This window comes from Hemiscyllium ocellatum, chromosome 23 (genome assembly GCF_020745735.1).
Source record: "Hemiscyllium ocellatum isolate sHemOce1 chromosome 23, sHemOce1.pat.X.cur, whole genome shotgun sequence".
Classification (NCBI taxonomy): domain Eukaryota; kingdom Metazoa; phylum Chordata; class Chondrichthyes; order Orectolobiformes; family Hemiscylliidae; genus Hemiscyllium; species Hemiscyllium ocellatum.
The window spans coordinates 49,325,018-49,341,865 of NC_083423.1; the positions used below are offsets into that span (position 1 = coordinate 49,325,018).

The 16,848-nt window shown below is 39.9% G+C and overlaps 1 protein-coding gene across 4 annotated transcripts in view; it reads left to right on the forward strand.

Moving 5' to 3' along the window:
- The window catches only part of plekha5 (pleckstrin homology domain containing, family A member 5), a 341,912-nt gene that overhangs the window by 221,365 nt on the left and 103,699 nt on the right, over window positions 1-16,848 (forward strand). For all 4 annotated transcript variants that reach the window (XM_060842972.1, XM_060842969.1, XM_060842970.1 and 1 more), the window contains one exon: window positions 10,652-10,778. In XM_060842972.1, the coding sequence (XP_060698955.1) occupies window positions 10,652-10,778 (127 nt within the window). The remainder of the gene's footprint in view (window positions 1-10,651; window positions 10,779-16,848) is intronic.

The window sequence follows — 16,848 nt, forward strand, 5'->3', positions numbered from 1 at the left end:
TTTAATTTGATAATAGTAGAGGGAGTAGTAGCAAATGACTGTCTAAGTGGGATGGGAGTTCTCCGCATTCTTACACGAATGTCGTCCCCACTCACTTCCAGAATGTTCAGTCAGTGCAGTTTAACCCTTTAATATTACAGTAATGTCCAGAGAGATATTCCAATTTAATCTTTTAATATTACATATCCATGCCCCTCATGATTTTATACACTTCTGTAAGATTCCCCCCTCCCAGTCTCCTATGCTCTAAAGAAAAAGTTCCTAGCTTGTACAACCTCTCCTGTTCCAAAATTCTTCAAAGTTGGGCTGCCTGGTTCTCAACCTTCCATCAACAGAATCAGTTTCTGCCTGTCTATTCTGTCTAGACCACTCTTGATTTTGAAAGCTTCCAGGAAATATCCCCTGTACTTTCCACTCAAGAAGAAAAACAGTCCCAGTATCTCAACCTAACCTTATAAATTAGGTTTCTATCCCTGGAACTAATCTTGTAAACCCTTTCTGTAGTCTCTTCAATACAATCCTAATTAGTTAACGTACGATATCCAGACCTGTATACAATATTCCACCTGAGATTTTAACCAATATCCCATTCAAATGCAGCATAATCTCCCTGCTGTTGTACTCTTTTAGTATCATGTACTCATTTAGTATCTGATATAACACCAGCCCCTCATAAAAAAGTGTGGTAGTGGGGTTTCAGCATCAAGGAAGCGTGGTTAAATTCTTTCTTAGAGTCATAGAGATGTACAGCATGGAAACAGACCCTTCGCTCCAACCCGTCCATGCCAACCCAATATCCCAACCAATCTAGTCCCACTTGCCAGCACCCGACCCATATCCCTCCAAACCCTTCCTATTCATATACCCATCCAAATGCCTCTTAAATGTTGCAATTGTACCAGCCGCCTCCACATCCTCTGGCAGCTCATTCCATACATGTACTACCCTCTGCGTGGTCCCTTTTATATCTTTCCCCTCTCACCCTAAACCTATGCCCTCCAGTTCTGGGCTCCCCGATCCCAGGGAAAAGACTTTGCCTGTTTATCCTATCCATGCCCCTCATAGTTTTGTAAAGCTCAATAAGGTCACCCCTCAGCCTCCAACGTTCCAGGAAAAACAGCCCCAGTCAGTTCAGCCTCTCCCTATATCTCAAATCCCCCAACCCTGGCAACATCCTTGTAAATCTTTTCTGAACCCTTTCAAGTTTCACAATATCTTTCCCATAGGAAGGAGACCAGAATTGCACACAATATTCCAACAGTAGCCTAACCAATGTCCTGTACAGCCGCAACATGACTTCCCAACACCTGTACTCAATACTCTGACTAATAAAGGAAAGCATACCAAATGCCGCCTTCACTATCCTATCTACCTGCGACTCCACTTCCAAGGAGCTATGAACCTGCACTTCAAGGTCACTTTGTTCAGCAACACTACCTAGGACCTTACCATTAAGTGTATTAGTCCTGCTAAGATTTGTTTTTTCCAAAATGCAGCACCTTGCATTTATCTGAATTAAACTCCATCTGCCACTTCTCAGCCCATTGGCCCATCTGGTTCAGATCCTGTTGTAATCTGAGATAACCCTCTTCGCTATCCACTACACCTCCAATTTTGGTGTCATCTGTAAACTTACTAACTGTACCTCTTATGCTCGCATCCAAATCATTTATGTGAATATCAAAAAGTAGAGGACCCAGCACCAATCTTTGTGGCACTCCACTGGTCACAGGCCTCCAGTCTGAAAAACAACCTGATACCGCCATCCTCTGTCTTCTACCTTTGAGCCAGTTCTGTATCCAAATGGTTAGTTCTCCCTGTATTCCATGAGATCTAACCTTGCTAATCAGTCTCCCATGGGGAACCTTTTCGAATGCCTTACTGAAGTCCATATATATCATATCTACTGCTCTGCCCTCATTAATCTTCTTTGTTACTTCTTCAAAAAAATTCAATCAAGTTTGTGGGACATGACTTCCCATGCACAAAGCCATGTTGACTATCCCTAATCAGAGCTTGCCTTTCCAAATACATGTACATCCTGTCCCTCAAGAGTCCCTCCAACAACTTGCCCACCACTGAGGTCAGGCTCACTGGTCTGTAGTTCCCTTGCTTGTCTTTACCGCTCTTCTTAAATAGTGGCACCACGTTAGCCAACCTCCATTCTTCCGGCACTTCAACTGTGACTATCGATCATACAAATATCTCAGAATGAGGCCCAGCAATCACTTCTCTCACTTCCCACAGAGTTCTCGGGTACACCTGATCAGGTCCTGGGGATTTATCTCTCTTGTTGGAGATAACCATTATGGAGATGGCACTTGTGTACCTGCATGGTGTCCAGATCTTGCTGCATTTAGATTTAGACTATTTCAGTATCTGAGGAGTTATGAATGGTGCAATCATCAGTCAACATCGCCTGTTCTTATAATATAATGGAGGAAAGGTTTTTGATGAAGTAACTGAAGATGGTTTGGCCTAAGCTATACCCTGAAAAACACACTCGGCAAAATCCAACGCTGAGAAGATCGGTAACCATGAACTATAAGCGTCTTCCTTTGTGCTTGATATATGTCCAAACAGTTTTACCAGTAAATAGAGTCATAGAGTTAAACAGTATGGAAATTGACCTTTTAGTCCATCTCATCTACATTGACCATTGAGTCATAAAGATGTACAGCATGGAAACCGACCCTTCAGTCCAATCCGTCCATGCCGACCAGATATCCCAACCCAATCTAGACCCACCTGCCAGCACCCGGCCAATATCCCTCCAAACCCTTCCTATTCATATACCCATCCAAGTGCCTCTTAAATGTTGCAATTGTAACAACCTCCACCACTTCCGTACACGTACCACCCTCTGTGTGAAAAAGTTGCCCCTTCGGTCCCTTATATATCTTTCCCCTTTCACCCTAAACCTTTGACCTCTAGTTCTGGGTTTCCTGACCCCAGGGAAAAGACTTTGCCTATTTACCATATCCATGCCCCTCATAATTTTGTAAACCCCTCCGCCTCCTCCTCCGACGCTCCAGGGAAAAAAGCCCCAGTCTGTTCAGCCTCTCCTTATAGTTCAAATCCTCCAACCCTGAAAACATCCTTGTAAATCTTTTCTGAACCCTTTCAAGTTTCACAACGTCCTTCCTAAGGCCAGATTTGCCCACAATATTCCAACAGTGGCCAAACCAATGTACTGTACAGCCGCAACATGACCTCCCAACTCCTGTACTCAATACTCTGACCAATAAAGGAAAGCATACCAAATGCCGCCTTCACTATCCTATCTACCTGTGACTCCACTTTCAAGGAGCTATGAATCTGCGCTCCAAGGTCACTTTGTTCAGCAACACTCCCTGGGACTTTACCATTAAGTGTATAAGTCCTGCTAAGATTTGCTTTCCCAAAATGCAGCACCTTGCATTTATCTGAATTAAACTCCATCTGCCTCTTCTCAGCCCATTGGCCCATCTGATCAAGATCCTGTTGTAATCTGAGGTAACCCTCTTCACTGTCCACTACACCTCCAATTTTGGTGTCATCTGCAAATTTAACAACTGCTCCTCTTATGCCCGCATCCAAATCCATATAGATCACATCTACTGCTCTGCCCTTATCAATCGTCTTTGTTACTTCTTCAAAAAACTCAAGTTTATGAGACATGATTTCCCACTCACAAAGCCATGTTGACTATCTCTAATCAGTCCTTGCATTTCCTGTCCCTCAGGATTCCCTCCAACAACTTGCCCACCACCGACGTCAGGCTCACTGGTCTATAGTTCCCTGGCTTGTTCTTGCTACCCTTGTTAAATATTTGCACCATGTTAGTCACCCTCCAGTCTTCCGGCACCTCATCTGTGACTATCGAGAATGCAAATATCTCAGCAAGAGTCCCAGCAATCACTTCTCTCACTTCCCACAGAATTCTCAGGTGCACCTGGTCAGGTCCTGGGGATTTATTTACCTTTATGCATTTCAAGACATCCAGCACTTCCTCCTCTGTAATATGGATATTTTGCAAGGTGTCACCATGTATTTTGCTACTTTCTATATCTTCCATATCCTTTTCCACAGTAAATACCGATACAAAATACTCATTTAGTTTCTCCCCCATTTTCTGCGGCTCCACACAAAGGCTGCCTTGCTGACCTTTGAGGGGCCCTCTTCTCTCCCTAATTATCCTTTTGTCCTTAATGTATTTGTAAAAACCCTTTGGATTCTCCTTAACTGTATTTGCCAAAGCTATCTCATGTCCCCATTTTGCCCTCCTGATTTCCTTCTTAAGTATACTCCTATTTCCTTTCTACTCTTAAGGATTCACTTGATCTATCTTGTCTATACCTTACATATGCTTCCTTCTTTTTCTTAACCAAACCCTCAATTTCTTTAATCCTCCAGTATTCCCTATACCTACCAGCCTTTCCTTTCACCCTGACAGGAATATACTTTCTTTGGACTCTCGTTATCTCATTCTGAAGGTTTCCCATTTTCCAGCCGTCCCTTTACCTGCGAAGATCTGCCCCCAATCAGCTTTCAAAAGTTCTTGTCTAATACCATCAAAATTGGCCTTTCTCCAATTTAGAACTGCAACTTTAAGGTCTGGTTTATTCTTTTCAATCATTATTTTAAATCTAATAGAATTAAGGTTGCTGGCCTCAAAGGGCTCCCCCACCGACACCTCAGTCACCTGCCCTGCCTCATTTCCCAAGAGTAGGTCAAGTTTTGCACCTTCTCTAGTAGGTACATCCACATACTGAATCAGAAAATTGTCTTGTACACACTTAACAAATTCCTTTCCATCTAAACCCTTAACACTGTGGCAGTTCCGGTCGATGTTTGGAAAGTTAAAATCCCCTATCATAACCATCCTATTATTCTGACAGATTGATGAGATCTCCTTACAAGTTTGTTTCTCAATTTCCCTCTGACTATTAAGGGGTCTATAATACAATCCCAATAAGGTGATCATCCCTTTCTTCTTTCTCAGTTCCACCCAAATAACTTCCCTGTATGGCGATTGAGGGAATGCAGCATAGGTTCACAAGGTCAATTCCTGGAATGGCAGGACTCCCTTATACTGAAAGATTGGAGCGACTGGCATTGTATAACCTTGAGTTTAGAAGACTGAGAGGGGATCTGATTGAGACATTAAAGATTATTAAAGGATTGGGCACCCAACATGTTTCCGCTGATGGGTGAGTGCCGAACCAGAGGACACAGCTTAAGAATATGGGGTAGATCATTTAGGACAGAAGTTTGGAACTGAGTGAACCTGGGGAGGGACTCATACTGCATGCTGGAAAGCCAGTGTTGCCGGATAGCATCATCAATGACATCTTCCATCACTTGGCTGATCATTGAGGGTAGATTGTGAATATAGATGTGGGTGGATTAGACTGATCATACCTTTTTGTGCACTGGATATAGCTGGGAAATTTCCCACATGGTTGAATAGCTATCTATATTTTGTTGCTGTAGTGGAACAACTTGACTCAGCTTGAAGTGATTGACAAGTATTTAGTGTTTGAGCTGAGATTTTGTCAGAATAGTCTTCGCTGTATCTAGCCCATTTAGCAATATCTGATATAACATAAAATTGAATTAACTGAAGACTGGCATCTATGATGACACTGAGAACCTTGGTGTAAGGCGAAGATTGGTCCACTTGACACTTCGTGGTAAAGATATTTTTAAATATTGTTTTTTTTTGCACTGACATATTGGGCTGTAACATCAATGAAGATTAGGGTCTGTGAAGCCTTTTCTTCTAGTTGATTGTTTGTGTGTCCACAATTCATGACCACAAAATGGACTTCACAGCTTTCATATAATCTGTTGGTTGTGATGTTCCTCTAAGCCTGTGACACTACTGCTGTCTAGCACGTAATCTTATAGCTTCGCTAGATTGTCACCTCAGTTCTTAACTAAGCTTGATGCCGTTTCTGGCATGTTTTCCTGCACTACCTTTTAGTGTTGATCACATGGCTGGATGGTGATGGTAGAGGGAGATCTAAAGCAGATTATGAAATCAGTGTGTTTGAGTACGACTACACCTCTGATTAATAACATGTCTTGGAAGCGTGTGAAGTGATGAATTATCTCGTCTATTATCTGTTGTAATTGGAATGATTCAAATTAAGCAATATTCTCAGTGCAAAATATTTCAAAGGAAACTGTCATGCTTTTAGAATTCATTTAGCTTTAACTTGCCATAATATTTTTACACTTATTTGTCTCACTTTACTTTTTGCTTTGATTCTTCCTTTGTTTAATTAAGATGCAAGTTGTAATAAATGAGTAAAAAGGCTGATTTAATGGATCATTAAATATTATAATTCATTTATCGATTTTTGTTCTTCTCATCTGACCCCTCCCTCAAATTTTCATAGATTCTGCTAAAGCTGGAAGAGTCATTGTGGACCTTTTAATAATTGCTTACAATGCAGAATTCTTAGCCATTCTAAGTGAGGTTCCAGCATTCTTCTTCTTTGCTCCCCTACTCCTCCTATAACATTCCACTTCAGTGAAGGCTTCCACATTTTTTGATACACTGAAGTTATTCAAAAACATGATGTTACTTTTGGCAGGTTGTCTGGAGTATCTAAGCTTTAAAGCGAGTTTGAAATTTGATTATCCTGGCAGAGCCACACGAGCTAATTTGATGTAATTAACAACTAAGATTTTGAGCTTCAGGACTTAATTTGTGTGAGAGAACAAAGCTTCACATTTTGAGCTGTCATCCTGAGTTCATATGACAATGGGTAGGAAAATTGGAATTATAGGTACTTCAAGAGCAGTTACTATTTATGCTTTTGTAAAAATATGATTGTTTATAACAAAATAATTAATCTCCACTAGGACAACACTAGTGGACAATACTTCCAGCTGACCTTAATTATTCAAATGTCATTCAGAGGGAAAGAAGCAAAGAATTTAGAGCTGGATCACAAATCATATTTGAAAAGAAGAGTTTTTTTCAGGAAGGTTTTGAAAATAGGAGCGAGTGGGGTGTTCATTCGGCTTCCATACCATAATTGTGTACAACTAGATCTTTCTTAACTCTGCTTGCACAATGCAACCAAATTTGTTGATGAGGGAAAATTGTGGAAGAGAAAACCATGTTTTTTTGTCCATATTTCATTAATTTAACCAAAATGGAGTTGATAAATCAGTTGCAAATTATTTCAGTAGCTTGGCTTTGAAGATGTAGGTCCCATTCATTTGTATAGATATTGTATAGATCTCAGGGCATGAATGGAGCATCTTATAGGACATGGGCCTTTGGTGGGAAATGTGGTAGAATTGTGCCCAACCTCCGGTGAGGTCTATCTCCATGTCAGGAGCATCTTGCTGCATTAAGATCAGCTGGAAATATTGTCCACTAGTGTTGTCCTAGTGGAGATTAATTATTTTGCTATAAACAATAATACTTTTACAAATACCAGACCTTGAGGTGAAATTCTTTCTAGGCAGTGACAAATTGTCTACCAAGGAGTATTGTTGCGTGTTAACAACTTCATTAACTGCAGATTTCACTTCATTAATATGCAACTTACTCTCCTACAATCTGCTGCAAGCCACCTAGGTGCCAATAATTCTTGACGCAGAAGTCAGATTAGGCAACTGGTGTCTTCAGCTTATCACTAGCTCCAAAGGGCCTGCATGTTGGACATAAGACACCAACATTTCAGGGCATGATTCAATGGCATTGACCACGGACACTCCATATACTTGGCATGAAACACTTATACACTTAATGGTAAGGTCCAAGGGAGTATTGCTGAACAGAGACACTGGAGTGCAGGTTCATAGCTCCTTGAAAGTAGAGTCGCAGGTAGGTAAGATAGTGAAGAAGGTATTTGGCATGCTTTCCTTTACTGGTCAGAGCATTGAGTATAGGAGTTGGGAGGTCATGTTGCAGCTATGCAGGACGTTGGTTAGGCCACTGTTGGAATATTGCGTGCAATTCTGGTCTCCTTCGTATCGGAAGGATGTTGTGAAACTTGAAAGGGTTCGAAAAGATTTACATGGATGTTGCCATGGTTGGAGGATTTGAGCTATAGGGAGAGACTGAATAGGCAGGGGCTGTTTTCCCTGGGAGGTTGAGGGGTGGCCTTATAGAGGTTTATAAAATCATGAAGGGCGTGGATAGGATAAATAGACAAAGTCTTTTCCGTGGGGTCAGGGAGTCCAGAACTAGAGGGCATAGGTTTAGGGTGAAAGGGGAAAGATATAAAAGGGACATAAGGGGCAGCTTTTTTCATGCAGAGGGTGGTGCTTGTATGGAATGAGATGCCAGAGGAAGTGGTGGAAGCTGGTACAATTGCAACATTTAAATTGCATTTGGATAGGTGGATGAATAGGAAGGGTTTTGAGGGATATGGGCCAGGTGAGACGAGATTGGGTTGACATATCTGCTCGGCATGGACGAGTTGGACCGAAGGGTCTATTGCCATGCTGTACATCTCTATGACTCTGTGTGCCAACCTCTAAGAATCTTCCTGATAGATTTCCATTCCATTTCTAGTCCATGTCTGCAATTCAGTGTTGTACCTTATATCATTGTATCAGTGTTGCATATCATTGTAATGTTGCAGCAGGAACGTTCTGTATTCTGGAACTCGCACCCTAGCTCTTGGACTGGATCAGGCTGCATCTCTGATCTGTTTGCTTACTTTGAGCCTCCCTGGATGCTCACAGCATCCCTCCGTAGCATCATGGTGCCTTGCCTTTTTGCATCTTGATCCTCAGCCAGGGATACCAGGCTCTCAGTATTCCTGTATGTGCTAGCTGTTTCGTACAGGCACAAAGTAAGGAGGCTTGTCGTCATTGTCAGCAGTCCTTAGTCTAGTCAAGGGAAATTGCCTTTGATCAGGCGTTCCACAGCAATAAGTCAAGCGTAGCCTCTGATATCACCGGAGGGGCTTATATATGGTCACTCAGCCACTCTGGATGGCCACAGCCGGAATACTCTGCACATAAGGTTGGGAAGCTGAATATTGAGCAGGTCACCACCTGCCTCGACTCTGTGACCCCTCTTGTGGCAACATTCTTCCTGGAATGGGAGAGCTGCCAGTATTAAGTGAGATGAAAGCAGGAGGCACAACTGTTAATTTTGTTGCATGTGGAGAGGTGTTTGAGTCAGTGGGTATGTACGCAGTTTGCAAACAGTTTGTGTCAGAGGTAAGGGTGAGTGAGGGAAGATATTGCAGACAACAGTGAAAGTTAAAAATCACACAACACAAGGTTATAGTCCAACAGGTTTAATTGGAAGCACACTAGCTTTCGGAGCGACGCTCCTTCATCAGGTGATGAAGTTGGGAGGTTCTGATTTGTTGTTGTGTTGTGTGATTTTTAACTTTGCACACCCCAGTCCAAAACCGGCATCTCCAAATCATAACAGTGAAAGTGGTAGAGTTTCAGCCACAGGAGCAGAAATGGTTAAGCATTGGAGAGATGGTGACACTTACATTGGTGCAGGAGAGTAAGTAATTAGCCTCCTTCCCACATTGCCAGACATTCCTCCAGGTAACTAATACTGTACTGACCCAGGTGGCAATGTCTGACTAGGCTGACATTGACTGCTATTGTTTGTGCTGCAGGAAGAAGATGTCCCACCTCTGCACCACCCCATCCACCAGGTCCTCAGGTACCTGCCTACAAAATTGGACATCCATTTTCCCTTCAATGCCATGTCTCAGGCAAATGTCAAAAACCTTGCAGAGAAACTTTGAGCTCGCGGTGCTTGATTTTTAAAGATGGCACCAGTATCAGGGATGCCAGTCCATTCTGGGATAACCTGGTATAGGCATGTTGTTCCAGGTATGGTGAAAGGTAGAACGGGGCAAGAATCTAAGAGTGCCATAGGTGTAAAGTGGTCAATTTGGTAAGGTATCACAAGAGTGATCTCTTGCAACCTTGCAGCAAGAAACCCTCTGTAAAATTGATACTTGACTCATAGCCCAAATAAAGGTAATATTCAGCCTGTCATGTTTGTGTCTCAAGTAGTGTTGAGATGGATTGGAGCCCTTTGGGTAATAAATTAATCTAGTTGATGAATTTCAGAAGAATTTTCACTTGTGTAAAATATGCAAAGGTCTTGTTTATTTCGAGTTTATTTTTAACAACTGTATAGCTAAATATCTAGCTAAAAATTTGGTACCATCTCAAGCTTTGAACAGTGCATTTTTTTTAAAGAATGAAGTGGGCCTATTTTATGTGTGCCTACACATATTCTAAGGAAATCTAGTTAAATGTTATTTGGATAGCAATAGATATTAAATTTTAATCTACCATGTAATTGCTTCACCTTTTCAAAAAAAAGGCAGACTTCTACATCGCGTTGACATTCTTTTTACTTTGAATGCAATTGTTTAAGATGAAGAAGAAAAATATATAGTGACAAAGTGTTGTGTTTTATATTTATTCGGTAAAGATCTCTAGAAACCTCTCCAGGCAGTTGGCTGAAATCACAATCTGCTTAACATATTTTCACATGTATTAGAGCCTGACTACTTATTGGAAATACATTCCGTGTTCCAGTAAGGCAGCCAGAAAATAGGACGTGGTTGGAGAAACAGCAAGGGATCGTTTTCTATTTATAGCTGTCCTGGTACAGAGTAGGCTGTGTGCTTTCACTATACCCCATTTACAGTTTCAGGACTGCTGCAGCAATGGCATCACAAGAGAAAAAAGACCGACCAGTCAGCATGGTGAGTGAAGTTTCAACCTACACAATGGCATCAGAAATGGCATTGCTTCCAGTGAGTCCTGCAGGCAGAGTAAGTATTACCTCTTTTCAATGTAACTAAAACTGAAATCTAATACCCATTAATTTGTGACATTTCTAATTTGATTTTCAAATAGAAGGCACTAATTGTGCAAAACGTGTAGCACTGTTGTCGTTATTATTTCTTTAACATCAAGTAGAATATACATAATGTTTTCTCAACCTGTTTTTGTTAATTAATGGTGAAAGTAACATCTATTTTCAAACAGCAGGCTTTGTAAACCTTTTAATTCAGTTTCAAACAGATGCATTATTATATATTTAATCTGAAGAGTTCAACATTTTGATTCAGCTGTTGGTAGTGTAACATTTCAACAAACCAACCAGCTGTCTTCTGTGAAAGTGGATCGCAGTTAACCATTCTAAAGAGAAAATTTCATTGTGGATGTACGTTGCAATGGCTCTATTTAAGCTATGAAGTAATGTTTATGATTATTTTAATTTTTGAAATTGGGAATATAACTCCCACAATCGAACAAGGTAAAGTTGTAATTGATGAACAGAGCTTTTAAAAGGCATGTAACAAAACACAAGCAGAACATAGATAATATAATAGATCCAATACAAAACTCTGTTGTCATTATTCTTGTCATTATCTGTCATCCATGGCCATGGATGGTGAAGGGAGCAAATTTGTTAGTTGGTTTCACGAGAAAATTAGATGAATATCTGAAAGGGGGAAAAATGCAAGGCTAAGAGAAAAGAGCAGGGGAATGGAGCTAATTAAGTAGTTACTTCAAATGGTCTACACAGGTTCGATGGGCAGTATGCATTGTATAATTACAGTTTTTCGTTGTGAAGGCTTAGAAAAGATTATGTATTTTGCTGTCCATGCTCATAGCAATAAACACATGAAATTCTGTTCTAAGTTTAAAAGTTAGATTGAATGCACTCTAAGGAATTGCAGTAGTCAAGTTGAAGTGGTAACCTTATAATCCTTAAAATGTAGAGGTTATAGAGTCATGAAGTTAATCAGCATGGAAACACACACTTTGGTTCAACCAGTCCAAAATCCCAAGTCACACTAGTTCCACATGCCTGTGCTTGACACATCCCTCCAAACTTTTTCTATTCATGTACTTATGTAAATGCATTTTAAATGTTGTTACTGTATTCTCATCCACCACTTCCTCTGGATGTTCATTCTGTACACGTGCCACCTTCTGTGTAAAAAAAAAAGGTCCCTCATGTCTTTTTAAAGTTTTTCTCCTCTTACCTTTAAAAATATGCCCTCAGTCTAAATTCCCCACCTAATGGAGAAGACACATGCCACTCACTTATCTACACCCCTCATTATTTTATACATTTCTATAAGTTCACTCCTCAACTTCCTGTGCTGCAGTAAAAAATGTGTCCTGGCCTATCCAGCCTATTGTTGTTATAGCTGAAACTCCATTCTTGGCAACATTCTCGTAAATCTCTTCTGAACTTACTCCAGCTTAATAATATCCTTCCTATAACAGGGCGACCAGAACTGCACATAATGTTTCAGAAGAGGCCTCATCAATGTCCTATACAACTTCAACGTAATGTCCCAATTCCTGTACTCGAAAGGTCTGAGCAATGAAGGCAAGCATGCTAAATGCCGCCTTAACCACCCTATTGAGATTTGATTTGATTACTTACAGTGTGGAAACAGGCCCTTCGGCCCAACAAGTCCACGCCGACCCGCCAAAGCGCAACCCACCCATACCCCTACATATACCCCTTACCTAACACTATGGGCAATTTAGCATGGCCAATTCACCTGATCCGCACATCTTTGGACTGTAGGAGGAAACCGGAGCACCCGGAGGAAACCCACGCAGACATGGGGAGAACGTGCAAACTCCACACAGTCAGTCGCCTGAGGCGAGAATTGAACCCAGGTCCCTGGCGCTGTGAGGTAGCAGTGCTAACCACTGTGCCACCGTGCCGCAAACTTCAAAGAATGGCGTGCCAGAATTCCTAGGTCTATCTGTTCTACAGCATTATCGAAAGCTCTACCATTAATTGAATAAATCCTGCCCGTTTGTTTTAATAAAATGTAAGACCTCACAATTATCCAAATTAAACTCCACCTGCCACTCTTCAGTCCATTGACCCAATTGATCAAATCTCTTTGTAATCTTAGATAACCCTTTTCACTGTCCACTATCATCAATCATGTTGTCATCTGCAAACTTACTAAGCATGTCTTCTATGTTAATTAACTGAAGCAGTGCATGTTGCTCTGGCATTAAGTAAGATGAATTTTCATTGAAACACAAGGGCTTCCTTGCGGAGTGAATTTCTCATCTTGGCAGTGCTACTGAAAGGTAGTCAGTTCAAGCAAATTTTCCTGCAGCAAAATGTCATTGAGAACACATTTTGGCCAGTCTTACTTTGGTAGCAACCGATGTTGACCTGGTGATCCAAATACCATATTTTCTAATCATGTCACTGTGACAAGATTATAAAATCTGTGGTATAGCAAATTAAATTATTGTGTGCTTTTCAAATCCGTTTTGAATATTTTTGAATATACCTAGTCTTGTTAAAACATACTGTATTAAGCTCTAAACTGTTCCTAAAAGTCAGTAACAAAATAATACTTATCTCAGCAGATTCATTATGACACATTCTTAAGAATTTTATAATCTTTGCCAGAAAAGTACATTGGTGGTCTGAAAATAGGATATTGAGCAGAATGGTTTTTGTAGCACTTTCAACTCTGTAATTTCATTTTGTTACCTATTATGTTTAATTATTTTAAAAAAACGATACATTTTGTGGTAAAATCTCAAAAAAAATCTGCATCATTTGAAACTTTTGAGCAGTAAAGCTAATGCTAACACATGTCTTTGTGTCTTTCTTGATTCTGTTTGGAAATGTCTGACTTTTTTAAAATCAATAAGTTAAGACTGAAATTAATTTTCCTCTTGATTGTCTGTATCGAGCATGTTCACTGTGTTAATTGTTTTAATCATTTTGATTAGGTCACTCAACTAACCTTCTGAATTCAACCCAGGTTGATGCAATATGTCCACATATGTTTTACATCTTTTAGTTTGTTCCAGGCTCTGGTATAGTGGTAGCACCCCTGCTTTAGGGCCATGCGGCCCAAGTTCAAGTCCCATCAGCTCTGGAGGTGTGTAACAACACACTGAACAGATGGATTAAAAATTGCAGGGCTGTTATGGTGCTGTGGTAGTGTCCCTACTTCTGAACTAGAAAACCTGGGTTAAAATTCCACTGGCTCCAGAGGAGCATAATGACCTATCCGGAAAGGGTGATTGTTAGAGACATTACCTCTAGACCAGGAGGCCCACATTCAACTACCATCTGCTTCAGAGGTGACTTATAATTTTGCTGAACAGGTTGATCAGAAAATACTTACTCCTCTGGTTCTGAGACTGTTTATCCACCTCCCTGTCAGACATTCAATTCTCGCTTACTTAATAGGTATGTCATAACATCTCTGAACATGTCCAATGTTTAAACCTTAGTTCATGAGGAAGTTTTATTTTATCGATCCAATGTCTTTTCTCACATGAAACCTATGTTCCAGTGCATGACATTTGAAGAATAGCAATACAAAGAGCAATTGTTGTCTTTTACTTATGTAGTTTATTAGAGATTGTACTGAACAAGCATTAATGTCTCCTTTCAAAGATCGTAAGACTTTCATATCAAAAGAATGACATTTACAGTCTAGAACTGTCAGTCAGATGTCTTCTTAAATTGAATAATGCACAAAAACAGCAACATGCAGCAGGATGCGAAGAAAGCAATATCAGCTTTGCACAGTCGATAGCCGTTTTTGAAACAAGAACAGAATCTAAAATGAGCTGTTGTTATTTTATGCTTCTGATTAGTCCTTTGTCCAAGGTGGATGCTTGTGAAGGCTACATGTTTGCAATTCTCACAAAAGATGCAATTGAGTTTTCATTTGCAAAGTCTATTTTAACTTTATTCATCTGGTAGTTGATTAATTCGATTGACACATGCCACCCTGTTAATTGCATATCATAATCTCAACTATTATTGTTTGTCTATGAAAGTTCACTTATGTATGCTCTTCACTCAATGCATTAGTTGCATCTGTGAGCAATCTATGGTTCACATGCATTTCTTTGAACCGTTTCTCCCTTCTATTTCTTCAGTCTCACTTCAAACACCTCCACTCTTTTGAAAGTCAAACAAAAGCTGACCTTTGCTTGCGCTGTCCTATTTTTCTTTTTTGTCATAATTTGGGGACTTGACAATCTAGTTTCTTCTTATTCTCTACTCATTTGAATTAAGGATTTCTTGAATTAAAATGCTTTAATGCCATTCCTAAATGTCATCCAAAGTACTCTGTACATTCTCCAGCTACCAAGAATAACTGGAGGGTTATAATTAAATGGCTTGAGAGGTTTTTCACTGGAGTTGTGAAATGATTAAGGAATGACCTGCCACAGGGCTTCAAAGTTATGAAGGGTTAGTGGGGTTAATTGTCATGGATTGTTTCAACATGAGCAAAATCATGACAAAAGGGCACAATGTAAAATAATCACCAAGATGTTATGGAAAAGATGTTTTTTTAAATGCTTGCTAGAAACCATTATTGAAGCTGGTCAAAATGTTTATTAAAAGAGAATTAGGCAGTTGTCTGAAAAAGTGGAAGAGTTAGGAGAATTAAGAAAGAACTCAAAAGTACAAAGAAGCCACTTTAGTCTAGATTTTCAATAAAATCATCCACCGTCTCTTTTAAGTTTACTTGGTCCTGCTTGTTCCAATTTTGCATCAGTATTCTTCTATAAAACAATTTGTAATTTAATTTTACACAGCAGTCACAACCTAATCTTTTGTCTTCTAATTTTCCTTTTTGGTGCAATTGTTGGAATACACATGTTGAGGCCCAGATTTGGGGGCATGAGTGGCAAATGAAGAGGCCCAGATTTGGGGGCATTAGTGGCAAATGAATTGTGAGCAGGAACAGGTGCAATGTTTTAACATGTTCTTCCTGTCTGCGGTGAACAAAGCCCTGTGCAACAAAGTGTAATATGCACGTGTGCAATACACTTCAGCTCGCTTGACAATCTTAAGTTGGCTAAATTCCACTTCAAGTCACCAAAGTAGTGATAGCTGTTTTCTGGTCTATTTTTCAGAGCCATGCTATGGTTTAAAATTTAAACAAAGCTATCAGTTCATAGTCAGTCCCCATTTAACTGATGCTTTCCCCGTGGTACCACGTCGATCAACCAGCACTGTCCTCCTCTACAGTAAAAATGTTTTTTGTTTTTAGATTGATATTTTTGCAAATTGTCCTGACGAGCATGAGAAGAAGAGCTTTGACGAAATTTCACTTTTTTTTTCCACCCAGTGGGACTCAAGTTCTGTACTGTCAAACTATTGTTCAAGTCTCACTTGTGTCTTTCCTTCCCCTCCTTCCTTTTTGGTCCATGTTTTATAGAAGTAATGGTGACTGTTACTAAGGCACAAGTTTGACAGCAATATCTGGCATCCACCGATGGACAGTTAAACTTGGAACATAAGAATTTGTTTTCAAGTTTACCCTGCTAAATGCCTGAATAAGGTAACATAACTAGTAGCTGAGTGGACAGTGTGGTCATCCCAATTGCTGACACTCAAATACTAACAATAATAAACTATTTGTCACGTCCAAGAATCTAAAATTCTACCTAACAAATCTGAACACTCCAAAATGGAATTTTAAATTATTCAAAGTACACATTTACTAGAATATACAAAAATAGGTTATGTACTATGCGGTTAACATATAGTTCATAGTTATTAAGCTGGTGTCCTTTCTAACAAGTGTAATGCATTCCGTTGGATTTTTAAAAAGTTTTTACTTTTGTTTATTTTCTTCATTTTAAAATGTTCCATTGTTGAATTCCCATTGCTGTTTATTCTCCATGTTCTTGACATTTCTTCGTTCTTTACTCACTTTTCTGTATAGATCAGGCAATAATTAGGAAATTAAGTGAGAGAAAGATCTGTGCAATTTAAAGAGAAGATTGATTAGGATGTCATTAAAGTTTAAATGAAACAAATAAAGAATATGCCCAAACTAAAGTACGAATATCCAGTTACAG